General features: G+C 42.9%; 1 protein-coding gene across 3 annotated transcripts in view; it reads right to left on the bottom strand.

The window, feature by feature from the left end:
- The window catches only part of rl (Mitogen-activated protein kinase rl), a 325,879-nt gene that overhangs the window by 32,606 nt on the left and 278,173 nt on the right, over nucleotides 1–15,100 (bottom strand). For all 3 annotated transcript variants that reach the window (XM_065217845.1, XM_065217844.1, XM_065217843.1), the window contains exon 4: nucleotides 5,730–5,840. In XM_065217845.1, the coding sequence (XP_065073917.1) occupies nucleotides 5,730–5,840 (111 nt within the window). The remainder of the gene's footprint in view (nucleotides 1–5,729; nucleotides 5,841–15,100) is intronic.

Raw genomic sequence — 15,100 nt, forward strand, 5'->3', positions numbered from 1 at the left:
GTCTTCCTGAAGGGTCCTCCGCTGAAGTCCCGTGAGATTAGGGAGTGTCCTGTCCGGAGTCTGGAAAAATCCTCTGATCTCGCAGGTTTGCAAGGTCCGTTCACTTTCCGATGTCATCTTTAATTTTTCTAATAAACGGAAGTCTGGCACTGGACCATTCCGTTGCCCACGCTGTCCGCACTGTGCAAGTGATCCATCTCTTCACGTCCTGCAACGGTACCTTGTGCGAGTACCGAGGACCCGATGGGCCTAACCCGGCTAGTTTGTCCGCCTCGATGTTTTCTGGGATCCCGCAGTGTCCGGGAATCCATGCGTATGTAGTGTTTGGTGGCGTAACCTTCAAGATGCCCTGGATCCAGGGGTGGACCGGGACCTCCGACGAAAGGGCCTGGATAACACTGTGGGAGTCCAACAGGATCAGGAATGGGCGATCCCCAGGAACCGTGACGGCATGAAGAATAGCCGAACATTGTTTTGGCAGACTTCTACTTGTTGGGGAAATGTCACCAGCGATTCCCATTCCGACTCCAGCTCTCGGTCTTGACCCGTCCGTGTAACGATGCAAGTAGTTTGGGTACAATCCGTTCAGCTCTGCTACCGATCGCCTATGGGCTACGGCATTGTCCCCGGTTCTGAACTTTTCCTTTATCCGGTTTGGTGCGGGAGAATGCCAACTCTTATCTCCGTACCAGTGAATCTTGGGGGGAGGTCTGCGTTGACGATTGTACGGAGAACTCTGTCCCCCTCGCTGAGGAGGCAGATTCTGTCGTTTCCGGCGGTATTTGCTGAAAATGCAGCGACTTTGTTGGCAATGGCTGCGTAGATGCGGTACCGGAAAGAGAGAGTGCCGGCTTCGACACAGCTGGCATCGGCTGGCGTCGAGGGTAGGAGACCGGAGATGATACGCGTGTAGCTATTGTACACCGGAGCGAGTATTTATATTGCCTTTTCGGTTGCGATGCAGGTCAGCTCTAGTCCATACATCAGCCGGCTGCCTGCGATGGCCCGGGCAACACGGAAACGTACTTCTCTGTTGTTGGACCGATGGGGACGGGAGATTGTGCGGATGAGGTTGATCCTGCTGCGACAGCTGGCCTTGACCCCTTGAAGGTGGTGGTCAAAACTCAGCGACCGGTCAATGAGAACCCCCAGCAGTTTCACAGTTTTCTTCAATGGGATAGCTTGATTACCGATCTTTATGGAAGGCCCGCAGACCCGATGTCGGTACTGGCAAACGTGGCACCTAGCGCTCTTTCCAGCAGACAGCTGAAAACCTTTCGAAGCGGCCCATTTGGCTACGGCGGAAACCCCTGCTTGGGCTCTAATCCTCGTTCGACCCGGAGTTTGACCTGAGGCTACGATTAGCACGTCGTCTGCGTACACGAAAATGTAGATGTTCACTGGTAACCGCTCGAAGACACTGTTCATGGCTACCAGGAACAAAGTGACAGCGATCACTGAATCTTGGGAAACGCCGGTTTTCTCGCAGAAAGTGCGGGATTTGGTATTACCTACCGATACTCGGAAGGATCTGCCAGTCAGGAAATTTTGGACGAAATGAATGATATGGCCGCTAGGGCCCCAGCTGACAAGTTGCTTCAGTACCGCGGGCGTCCATGTACGGTTGAAGGCTTTCGCAATGTCCAGGGAAACCAACTCCGTATGGAGACCATTATCCTTGGCATCCTTGAGGAGCTTTCCTAGCGTCGCAAAATACGTGGATGTACCGTGGCCTTGCCGGAATGCGTGTTGGCGATGGTCTAGAAAGCCGCCAGACTCGAGAAACTTGAGCAGCGGGTAGCCGATCTTGTCTGGGCCGGCTGATTTCCCATTGCTTCTACTAAGCGCGAACTGAAGCTGCTGCCAGGTGAAATCGTGGTTGATCCTCAGGTTGTTCGTGTCCGAAAGAACTCAAAAACTGCTTACGGACGAAGTCGATGGGTTTGCTAGCCGTTGAAAGGTCGCCTCGTACTTGGAAATCGCAGAGAGGTCAGCGAAATAGTCGTCAAGCTTATCCGCAACGATTCCGGGGTCGGAGACTGCAGCGCCACCTACCTGTATATGCAGTGTGGCCGTACGGCGCTTGGCATCTCGGACCAATTGGCAACATTGGTTGTGCCGTTCTCGATAGATACAGAGTGCGTCTTCCCTATCCGGATCATCTATGGGAAGCCGTTTGACTCGTTGAAGGGCTTTTCGTCGGGCCTTAACTGTCTTTTTCGTTTCCTCGTTCCACCATCTGAGGGCTTTACGCCCCGGAATGCTGGATGGTTTCTGACGTAGCTGCGTTTATTGCTTCAGTGAGACTCTCGATGCTGTCAGGGTTACGTTGTTGAAGGAGCGACTGAAAGGTTTCACCGTAACTCTCCCGTAATCGGCTTCGTCATAGCGTCACCGAGGTCTCCGCGTTTCTGCCGGTATAGCGGCGGCAAAGAGTTGCATCTGAACCGGGTAATGATCGCTACCGTAGAGGTCCGGATTGACGCTCCACTGCATTCTTCCAGCGAGGGAACGACTAACATATCTTCCCTTTCGAACTTGTCTACCAGTGTGGAACCCCTCGAGTCGAACCGGGGGCACCCCCACCTAGAGTGGTGCACGTTCAAGTCACCCAAAAATATACGCGGTTCAGGTAGGTTATCGAAGATGCTGTCGATTTGACCGTTGAGGTTTGCTAATCTCCCACAAGGCAGGTATGCGCATGCTATTGCGATGTCGGCTGGATCCTCCAAGCAAACTCCGAACATGGGAAACTCTGAGTCAAGGTCGATAAACCGAAACGGGACCTCCTTCAGAACCCCGATGGCGACGGAGTGTCGGAAATTGTTCCCACGTTTAACTGTCCAGCAGTATCTACCGCCCAACGAACGGTTCATCTGCTCAACTGTTACCTTGTTGACTTCCAGGGAGAATTGGCTTGACATAGCAGCTCCAAATCCGCTAGACGATTAGATGATTAGATAACTAGAACTTTATCGGCTTTGGCAAGGCCGGTAGGGGGTACGTTCAGTTCAGTTTCATCATGGTGATGGCTGCTGCTCTGGTCGTCGGTTAGGCTAATATTGAACATACTCGATGCATCGTAGTGCTGCAAAACGGACGAAAAGTCGATTTCGTATGCCGAATGAGACAGAGCCCCACCAAAGGTAGGTGGAGGCGTTCCACCCACCCTGGGCAGAGGTGTCCCAACGGAAGCGGAGGATTTGTTACCCGGTGACATTTTAGTGACTTCGGTCGTTGTGGCGGTGGTTTCGATTCCCTCGGAGTCCATCGGGGAATGGGTTGATGAGCCCTTATCCGTCCCGATATCACGAGCAGACATGACTCCCTCGTTGTCCGTAGGGGGATGAGCGCTTACGCCCTTGTGCGTCCCTCTTCCAGACTTCCCCCGGAGCGGGGGGGGGGGGGGGGTTGCCGTCAGTTCCAGTGTGGGAGTGGCGTCCGCACCGACGGGGCTACCGCTGGGCTCTTCTGTTTGTTCTTCGTCCGAGGACCACAGAGGTGGTCCTGCAGTACCGGTGTGGGGAAGGCGTCCGCACTGCTGGTGACCTGCGTGCCCAAGGCACAAATATCTTCGCCTTATTTGTTCGAGGCTACCCGAGGTCATACACAGGTATGCTTGGCGATGGTTATTGCGTGTGTTCGAAGTACTTGGTGGTGGTGAGTTGGACATTGAAGATTTCAGAAAGGATGGCGAAGGTCTGACAACCGGTGATTGGTGGTGATTGCGAAACAATTACTTCCATTTTCCTTTGGGAGGTTTGACTTTGTCGGGCTGCTCTGGTGAATTGCGATGCGGTCGTGGAATTTTGGGAGCTTGGGCTATGCGTGGTGAGCAATTTGGTGGGTCGAGGTCGCTGATGGGACGTTTGGCAGTTTTCGGCGTGTTGACGTTTGGCAGAGGAGTGTCTAACCTGGTAGCGGCGTTCGGACTGTTTACTGGGGTGATGGATGCATCCGAGTTCTCTTCTGTAGTGAAAGATAAGTTACTGCAGGGCTCGATGGGGGTTCCTTGAGACGATGCTGGGATAATGATCGGCTTGTTAACTCTGTAACAATGAATTTATTTGATGTTTTCTGCGCGATAGGCCCAAAATGGGCGATTAGGCCGAAGTAGTGCTCTACTCTATATAAGTGAAAAACGAAAAAAAAACTCATCGCTGATTTTTTGATATGTTGTGTAAAACAGCCTAAATTTTCAAGTAAAAATATAAAAACATATTGGGAGCTCTGCCTACAAACCATAAAAAATAGATACTAGAATCAATGTTTTTCAATACAAAATCCCAATTTTTTAATATCATTATATTTTTTTCTAAAAAGTAATACCTTTCATTTGATATTTTGATTTTTGCAATCGGCCAATTGGTTCCAAAGTAATGAATTTGTAAGTCATTTTTGAAAAAAAAAAAATCGATTTTTGACCACCCTAATGATAAAATAAAAAAACAGATCTAATATTTTGCGATAAGGAACAAAACTATCAAGTTTTACACAATTCTGATGACCACTATATATCGTTATGCTATGTAATGGCTGAATATGGGTATTTTTGAAATCGGGGCGACGTCTTCCGTGGTGACGGCGGCTTCCGGTTTGAGAAAAAAAAATTGAATTACTGTCAAACACCTATCAATATTGGTATTGTGGAATCCGGATGACGGCTAGCAAATGAAAATCGATATCCGATGCCATTTTTTTTTTATTCAAGATGGGGACTTTTGGTTTCAGAAAATGGGAAATACTGCCAAATACCCATTAATATGGGTATTTTAGAAGTCTCAGTGACATGTAGCCAGAAGCCGATGTCCGACACCATTTTAAAATCTAAGATGGCGGCTTTAGTTCATAAAAGTATGAAATACTGCAAAAAACTCATAAATGTGGGTTTTTTCAGGAATATGGGAAATTTTTGTAGGACTTATAAATTTTGAGTTATATTTTTTTGTAGAAAATATTCGTAAAAAAGTTCGACCCTTTTCAAATGATGGTCAAGTTATTTTTTAATAAAATAAGAATGTAAAGTTTCTTAAGTAAAATATATCTTTATATCCAGAAAGTTTCACTGAAATCTGAGAGGATGCTGCCAACCCCATAGTCGAGTTGGCGTGAAATTCGTTCTAAGAATAACCAAAATTATTTCAAGGCCAGCCATAATTCTCTGAAACGGCTCTTAGGAGGTCATAACTTTCAATCATCCAATAGCAACAATTTACAAATCTACCATTCGATTTTCAACAGGACAAGAGCTTTGGGGAGACTGCGATTGAGCAACACAATGCCTTTTCGAGAGCAGCCTCTACAGCACGATCCGAACATTAGAAGCTCGGAGCTCGAGCTTATGCAGTGAATAACCGAACGAAAAAAGAAAAGAAAAGAAAACAAAGAAGCAAAGATATATAAGCGCTCTTTGTTTTCATTCCATCTTAAGCGTCGTATTTCTGTCTCACTGGCTCCAGAGCTGGCCGAAACCATGAATTATTCAAAAAATTCCGTGCATTGTTTCGCTTGATACATATATAAAATGGGGGGCGCAGCAACCATCGGCAGCGCCAAGCTTTTGAAGTTTTCAACATTCCCGAAAGGCACATACGGTTGGGTTTTTCCACAGAGAAAAACAACCAGCAAAAAGCAACAAGCTCGGAAACAGCCTGGCGGGCTAGACGTGGAGCAACAACAAAAAGGAGGTGGTATCCACACTCCCACCACGCCCTCTCTTCGGTACTCACCTGTGTTTTCAGAAGTTTGTATAGATCAGTCTCCATTAAACACTGAACAATATATACATCTTTCATCTGTTCTATACTAGGCACCCGCAGGATATCTCTTATGTCTATGATCTGAAATGGAAGAGGTAGAATAAAAGCTGGTATTAATTTCCATATTTTTTTTTATTTTGGATGAAAGTAATGGCTTATTTATGGAGACGCATGGTGGATGACAAAAACAGTTGAATGGAACGAACGGCTCATTTATTTGGCACAGATTTTCCGGACACGCTCTCGAACATTCCGGGAATAATTAATCGCTTCGGAAGCAGACGACACAGTCACAGCTAGTGAAGGAACGTGCCTCGTCGGTTTAGACCTATCCGATAGGAAAAAAAGAACGAGCGAGGTTTCATTGTCTAAAGCTTCATCGTTAATTATTTGCCATCCTCTTCCGCACCGTCTGCCTCGACCCGCGAATCCTAACTAATGGTTGCCGAATTCGGTACGCATGTTAAAAATAATTTCAACAATTCGTCTCGGCCATCCGTTGTAGCCTCAGCTAATCATTTCTAGTGCTTAATTATCCTCCGGGGAAAGTACGGGGGTGCCTCTTGATGAGCTGAGATGTCGGAACAGGAGGAGAAGGGCATCATTTCACGACGCAGTGCGTCGTTTCTTTTAAAATGAGTGGAAAAGTTTGGCAATTCAATTTCCAAACGAAGATCCTTCGTGGAACATTTTTTCCGATCGCTGTACGGATTTCAGCAAAATGGACGTAATGTTCCAATTTGGAGTTTTTAAAAATTTTAAGACGTTTACACCATTTTCTAGTTTTCAAGACTATGTTAGCGTTTCACGTTTAAGGCTATTTTTGGCATTTTAATGTTGTTTGGAATAGCATTATTGTAAAAAAAATCAGTATCACTGAAACACCAGTTGAACGAAATCTTAGGTGTCTTCAGAGGATAGTTTCAAATTGTTCTATTGGGGTGTTATTTTTCCATACATTTTTAAAAATACGAAAACAATTAAAATTGTTGAATAGTGAAAACATATAGTGAAAGTATACAGTTAACAGTGAAAATGGATAGTGAAAAGTGATACAATAGTAGTAGAATTAAAAAAAAAACAATGTATACACTTATTCTTCTAAAACGCAATTCAATCAATTTAGGTTTTTAAAGTTTAAAAAATGCTTTAAGTGCAAAATTTCACAAAAATGTTGTTTGTACAAAAAGTTCAAAATTTGTCATAAAGTTGTTGCTCAGTTATTTTTGTTAATTTTTAAATGTCCAATGCTTTAAATACTAACATCAATGGTTACCCAAAATTACTTGATTTTTTTTACCGGGTGTAGTTTTCCAGGAAAGGAAATATTTTGTTTCAGACGTCACTTCGATTTTAAGTGACGATTTCGAAATTTGATTTGCCAAAAAAAATTCAAATGCCCCATTTTATTTTTTTATTTGCGAAAATTAAAATGACCTAAATTCAAATGTGAATGATTGAATTTAACACTTATGCAAAGTTTCATGCAAATCGGGGAAGGTCGCATCAAATCGATTCGTCATTTAGCGTGGAACTGCTCAAAGCGATTTTGACGTTTTCATGACTTTTTTTATTAGCGGTTATCTAGGAATCAAAAATATCACCAAATGACAAAATGACAAACGATCAACGAACCGATTAATAACGCTATGTCAGAAGTGCAAAGAATCTTCTTAGTTCTTTTTCATGACAAGCAGCCCGTGCGATACAACTTACTCAGGGCGGTAGAAGGAAACGAGCAAATTGTTGGAAAACTGCTTCACGAAGTAGAGCCGAAGATGATACACGTGTGTTAATGGGAATTTTTTTGTTATGTCTTTTCTCGATTCATATCAAGCTATGTCCTCATCCGTGTATATTGCAACAAAGCAGGCAAGCAATATATCATTATCCTTTTACCACTCGGATCGAGCTATGTTATAGAGCGAGTTTGTCATGGTAGTCGTAGCAACCGTTTTGTCTGTATCGTTGGTTGCTTTATGTGTTTGGATTCGCTGGCGGTTATACATTTATTTTTAGAGTTAAAAAAAATGTTGACGGATGTAGGTTGATGTTGGCGTTTTTGTACAAATGTTGATGTTCTAATGTAATTTTTAAAGTTTTGTATGACACATAAGGAATTTCCGGTATCATTGGTATTTGAACGTTTAAAAAATAATGTTTGCATTTTAGGAGTATTCCGGACTTTACTAATCAAATTTGTATCAATTCATGCGAGAGATTGACAACTACAAATTTGAAGAAGATACTTAACTAATGACAATGTCAGACTTCTTCTTTCTTTTATTTAACGTCGGTCTCTGTTCCGCAATCTAATGCCAATCACCGACGCACATCGATTGCCATCCATTGACACCTGCGTAGGATAACACACCCATTCAATTCAACACGCATGTGCCGGGACCAACGGCTTTACTTCCCTTCCGAAGGAAGGCGTGACCAAAAATTGTTATGCCTCAGAAAATCCCACAGACCTCGGCTGGGATTGAACCCAGACCCATTGGGGTGAGAAAGCGGTCACGCTTACCACTGCACCACCGGCGCCGGTATAACAATGTCAGACTGCAGGCGAACATTCATGCTAGAGAAAGTAATGAAGTACAGCATTGATAGTTCCGTTAAGGTTCTACAAAGGGTAAGTAATTTTGTGTTCTTCTTCTTTTTTATATATCATAAAATCATCATCATTAGTTTACACATACATTCATATATTATGAATACGAAAATTTAAAACATGAATTTCGTGGGTAAAACACGAAAATTTCCTGGGTAAAACACATTCACTGTATTTACTTACTTGTGTTCTTCGAAGTATTGCACAATTAAACGCAATCGAATACACGAAACTCAAAACAACTGCTTCACAAAACTCTTGGTGAACAAAATTCATCACAAAGAAAACCATTTCTACTTTACTGCTTTGCTAGCAATCGTGAAAGTATCATTGAAACAGCGGTGCCAGATGTATTGCCTCTAGCAATGAATTTAAGTTTATTAAAACAATTAATTGCGAAGTCTGCCTTATTAACATAGATGAGTGGATGTATTTAATGGTGGATAAATATCAAAAACTGATTAAATAAAACATAAATGACCATTTTAAACATTTTACCGGTCCAATTAAAAAAGTCACAGAAGATTGAATTCAACACTAACAGGGTTGATGGCAGCAGTGCACGTAGCCTGTTATATACTTTCCCGCTCAGGGGTGTAAACAAACTTGCATACAGCGCAGTCTGGCAGTGCTTATGTTTTGTCTGCTACATTCTTATCCACTAGATAGTGTGACATTACATTTGCTGTTGTATTGAAATGAAGGAAGAAAAGAGATAGTTAAGTTTTCCTCACCATACCAGTTGATATTTATGAAAAATGGGCAGTTTTGGCGTGGGGACACGCACTTCCAATGAATTTTACCAATACATTTAGAAAATGATGATCGAAGAATATTTCAAAAAGAAGAAGTAAACAAAATAATGACCCTTTGTAGAACCTTAAGAGTAAGGTAATGTGAAAATTGTGCAAAGAAGTTGAATATTAAATGGGATTTTCATGAACAAATTGATGACCTAGAACTCCAAAACCTCTTCACCGGAAAGTGGAATTAGGAATTCTCATACATTAAAAAAGTTTTCTTCATATTACGAGCACAAAGGCTATCTAGAATTTATCAACACAAGAGAACTACCGTATGCGTGATAATGTTTGCAGCATTAATCAATGTCAAAATTTAAAAAAATTCTCAAAAATTTCGTTTTTGAGTTTTTTTTTTATTTATTCAAAGGGGGGATGTTTCTCAGAGTCTAAAACTATGTTAATCATCGATCGAGTTTCCACTTGCTGCAGTTACGGCCTCCACACGCTTCCGGAATGCACGGCAGGTTCTAATAATGTAGTCTGAATCCATTTTTCTCCAGGTACGGGTCAATGTTTGTCTGAGGCTTTCTGTACTCGGGTGGCGTTTAGAACAGGCCTTGGCCTTCATGACGCGCCATATTGAGTAATCCAGCGGATTAGGATCGGGGCTGGATGGCGGCCACATATCCTTCGCCCAGAACGGAAGATGTTCCTGCAACCACTTCTGAGTGCGGTTCGAGGTGTGGCACGGAGCCCCATCTTGTTTAAATACAACATTTGGCTTCTGACCGTACTGTTCTTTGATCCACGGAAGAACATACTTACTTAAAATCCCGACGTAGACCTCCGTGTTGACCTTGTCGCCTTCTGGAATGAACACCGGGTCAATTTTTTTTGCCATCGGAAGCCACCAATCCAAACACCATAACGCTAGCAGGATGCTTGGTCAGATACAAGTTCTTGTGCTCGTTGGCCACGTCTTTTACAGGAAGAGAACTAATATACCGGTCGGTTCTGGAATTTGAAACGGGATCGACGGTAAACATGCTCTCGTCGGTGAACAGGATTAGCGGATTTATCGCTTAAGGAAGTTCAAGATTTTCTTGCATCGTTCGACTCGTAGCTCCCGGATGCCGTTGGTAATCATGTGAGTTTTTTTCCGTGCCCTCGACTTCGCCCCGCAATCTTCCTTTACGATCTTCCGTGCCGTAAAGTCACTGATCCCGTGTTCCTTTGCCATTTTCCTTATTGAACGCACTGGATTCACCCGAATCTTCCTTTTGATAGCAGCGATAACCCTCGGAACCCGAGCTGACATCGGACGACCTGTGGCCACCTTCGCGGATAGTTGTCCTTTCTTTTTTCGGTCTAAAACCCTTTTGAGGGTCCACCGGGACACTCTCACGGCGATTGAAATGTCTTTTTGCGACATTTGCGCGTGGAACAAATCACGAATACGCTGCCACTTCGTCATGGTGCAACTGTCAAACTAAGTAAATCATTTTCTTTTATACACAGCCTACTGCGGTATGAGCTATATGTTACGTGCATGCAAAGAAAACCAAGGCATTGTATGCACAGGTTAAAAAGGGAACCTTATTTGTACGATGGTGCAAATATTATCACGCATACGGTAAGTGAAACACATGAATAAAATAAATATATATTATAAAATTATTAACCAAATTCCCGATTTATATTTGACGTTTGTCAGCTGGCACTTGAAACACTTGAATGAAGTCATTCCTCAGCAACATGATCGCACCGAACGATGGGACGTTGAGGGTTTGGTTGCTTGACAGCGGCTCCTGGAACGAGCCGGCGGATATCGCAGAGACCTAGAGCTTGTAGGTTCTGCACACCGTCGATGTACGTGCACTCGCTGAGTTCCGAATGGATGATTTTCCGTAACTGATGATTGGCCATTTGTACCAGGAATTGAGCTGCTCGTGGAAATTACATCTTGAATCTCGGCGTTGGTGGCAACCCAGAACCGGGCAATCGAATCCTGGTCCATATCTGTGGTAGTTGATGACCAAATCAGCACCGATGTATAAATACAACACGGAACAGCACTATTTCATTTTAACAGGTAATCACAGGTAATCACTGGCCATTCGAATCACGGAAAATGTGCTCCAATTACGGGACAATTATAAATTTTTCCAAATTTTGAAACGCGGCAAAGAAAACAAACGTCACGTCCGTACGCACGGACAAATTGATATAAAATTGATTTCGTCCTGTTCGTCTTTAATACTTATACTAATACATAGTCGAATATTATTATTTAACTTTCGTAGGCTTAGTCGATTTCTAGCTCATAATTAAACATATTGTCATAAAACATATTGACTACAACAAAATAAATATCGTCATTCATGTTTGTTAAAATATGTTCGATGGGAAGGAATTGATCATTCATAATAATATAAGAGTCATCGTAGCCCAATTTTTTACAAGATTCGTGTGTCCTATATTGAATATAATTCCACTAGAATTTGTCATGAAAACTAAACTCTAAATTAAAAAAAAAAAATCATTCGTCTGCTATTGGATGTAATAAACTTAAATCGTTCAACTATTTTAACTTTTGGGTTTTCTTTGGATACCAAATTATCGAATGCCAGTTTTTAATTAGAGGTGAGTCTGTTCCCGAGCAAAGTCCAGCATCAAAATGACAGCAAATTGAAATCAAGTTTTGATATCAACATCAAACTGAAATCCCCTCCCCTTGGCTAGTTTTTGCACCTTGCTGTTGGTGGGCGGGCTTAATTTCATGCTTTATTGTGGAGTGTTGGAGACGGTAGGTTTATGGTCGGCGTTGCTGGCTCATGCCGCGATAGAATGGCGCCATGCGCAGGTAATGGGGATTACTAAGCTTCCCCTCTCTGATAAACCACTGCATGAGAGAACCAAAGATCTAGTCTAGCAGTGATAGTATCACACTTGTTACTCCTTTAATTGAGAGCCGCGTCGTAGTACGCTTACGTATAGGCACTGACGTTGGGTGTGATACTGGCGGGTTTTGCCGCAAATCACTCTTATTTTATTTATTTTTACGCAGATAGATTTATTTGGGTTTGCAAGGGAATTATCCGGCCAGAACACCGCGTCTTCGCCCTTATGGTATTTCTTGATGAACGACGCAACTTCTGACAGGCATTTCGTACTATAAATTTCCCCGTTCACGGCCAATCCGGAACGAAAGAAGAGCGGCTTTGACATCCCCTTCTCGCTGAGCCACAGCAGCACCTTCTTGGGGAGCTTGGAACACCTCGGAGCTCACTTCCTTCGTCGGGGAAGTAAAATACGAAGTGCCCTGCCAGTCGTTGCCATCCAGGGTGGGATAGGTCTCGTCGTCCATCACCACCGCCAAGTCACGATTCGCCGGGAAAAACGAGTTGACAATCTTATTCAGCCGCTGCCGCTGCGTCATTGCCTGCAGCTCCGACGTGACTTCCGCTTCCTGACATGTATGTTCATGTTCGCCAGGTACTTTTTCGCTGTTTGGCCGGTTGCACCGACCTCCCGACCAAGCGCACGCAGCGATGTAGCCACTTTTCCCTCGGTCTTCCTCTTCAACATCCTTTGGAGCTTCTTGTCGCTCAGGGTCGTCAGCCGTCCGGAACCGGGCTTTCTTTCGATGCTCTGATTGTTGTCTTATAGTGCCAAGATGTTGTAGATGCCGGAACGGGCGTATCCGGCGTCCACAAAGTGCCGCACGATGTCCGTTTTCGACGCGGCGGGTTGCCGTTCTTAGAACGCGCAAACTTCTGAACGGAGTTGCTTCACTGTTTTTGCCATCACGGTTAGAGTTCGACTGATAGAGCTGTCAAATGTTGTCTGCTGACTCATGGGTTACTATGATTGATGCTGCTAGGGTAGTTTCGTCAGTTTTGTCAATTTTTTTAAAATGCAAACGTTAGTGAGAGTACTGAATCTTCCATTCGTCTTTCATTATTCTAATAGAACTAATAGAACTAAAAGACCTATGAATTATTCCTGCAACACATTCTCATTTTTGAATCTACTGAGTAAGTTAGATGAGATATATTGATAGTTAACTAGTTAACTAACAATTGTAAGAATCTAGAAATTAAAATAATTTCAAAAAATGGTTGACATTTACTTCTAAATATTATTATTTTTCATAAAATTGATCAGAAACCTGCTGAACAGCTAATTTCTAATTGTTGGTATGACGACTTGGATTGATAGTTGAAAAATACAATCATTATAATGGTTTCAATTTGTTTGATAAGCTATCCGTAAAATTTGCGCCAACTATAACAACCAGAAGAGGTGATAAATGTCATGAAAATGTCGCTTTAGTGGTGTCAACTCTGCAGTATAAATGTACATTTACCGCCTCTGGGAATAACACTGCATTTCTGCTTCAGACATTTTGGATTATGCCATTTCAAAATGGCGTATTTAATTTTTTTTTTCGATAAATCGTAGCACGAAAACGTCACTTCTAATCGAAACGACGCACAGTGGCACAAATCTGAATAAATACGGTCAAAACATTACTACCCTTTTTAGATGTTTTAGAGACTAACTGTCTTGGGAGAAGTTGCTCAAAATGATATCCCGCATCTTTTGAAATACACACCTGAATAATCATTAAGGTAGCATTACACATCAAAATTCTTACTTGTTGCAGTTACGAGATAACGGGTTCATGTCTTCGATAAAGATAACAGTTGATTTTATGAGACACTAAGTTAACTTTCAAAAGATATAGTTGATGTTCTTTTAGGACTACCTTAATATTGGTTTTATGAGTTATTTAGTGTTTTTTTTTCAAATAAGATCAATTCATAATGTTCTAAGAAATTGTTTTCATTTTCATTTTGCAGTGTTTGGTGGGAAAATGGGAGCGCAAGTCAATCCAAAGCCGAGGATAAAGGACGGGTAATGGCTGAATAGTCTATGCGAACCACTTGAACGCCATGGGAAAAGGAAGGGATTGAAGAGGCCGGTTATTGGGGGGTTTTGAGGAAATGACACATAGTGATGCTAAATGTAAAGAAACCAAAAATCCATCTCCCACTGATTCATCCTTTCACATAAATACCAAATTGATATTTTAAAGCAATAATCAAAATAAACAGACAATGAGCATGAGCATGATTGACCGCCCACGGTTGCTACTCTGTTATTGCCAGACCAGCTGTAATTACACAGAGAACCAATAGACGATGCTTGGGACTAGCAATCATCCTCAATGTGTAAAAACTGGTGATCTCGAATTAGGCAATACCAGCGCCAGCCGCGCCTGAACGCAGGTCAAGAAAGGAATGGGTAGGAATGTGTTGACGTGACACTCGCTTTGATGGAAGCCGAGGAGTCCTCTGCACTTCCACGAGGAATCACAGGGATGTTGAGTAAGAGGGTTGGGTTTTCAGCAGGGTTCGTTTTGGTAAACGATAAGCTGAATTGATGTCCTAACGATCGTATAACGCGAAGAAGCTTGGGATTGAACCCACGGTCTTCTGCTCAGTAAGCAAAAACGTTTGCTACTCTAGGCAAACGAGCTCCTTTTTAATCATCGAGTTGCTGTTATTACCATGTAGTCGTATTAACAATTAAAACGATTGACGAATCTTGATGTGGATGGGCTTGAGATTAGACTCAGGATGTTTTGCTCAGTAAGCAAAAACGGTTGCTCTAAGGCCACCGAGCCCCTCATATCACATCATACAGTTACTCAAGTTGTTATAACTATTCAAACCCGGCACCGACCACAACGAAAGGTTTAGAAAAATACACGATAAACAAGCGATCTTACCATACATTTTTAATATGAAAGGACCTGGGACCGCATTTTTCTGCTCAGTAAGCAAGCCACTGCAACACCGACGATCTTTCAAATCCGAAAACAAAAGGCTACGAAAAAGTATTTAGGCCTTGATTAAATTCCACTATCACGCGACGTTCAATGTTTCGATTTGCTCTTTACGCATTGTTCAGGCAAT

This window comes from Ochlerotatus camptorhynchus, unplaced genomic scaffold (genome assembly GCF_037179485.1).
Source record: "Ochlerotatus camptorhynchus isolate MF236.1 unplaced genomic scaffold, CSIRO-AGI_Acam_v1.1 ptg000080l, whole genome shotgun sequence".
Taxonomy (NCBI): Eukaryota; Metazoa; Arthropoda; class Insecta; order Diptera; family Culicidae; genus Ochlerotatus; species Ochlerotatus camptorhynchus.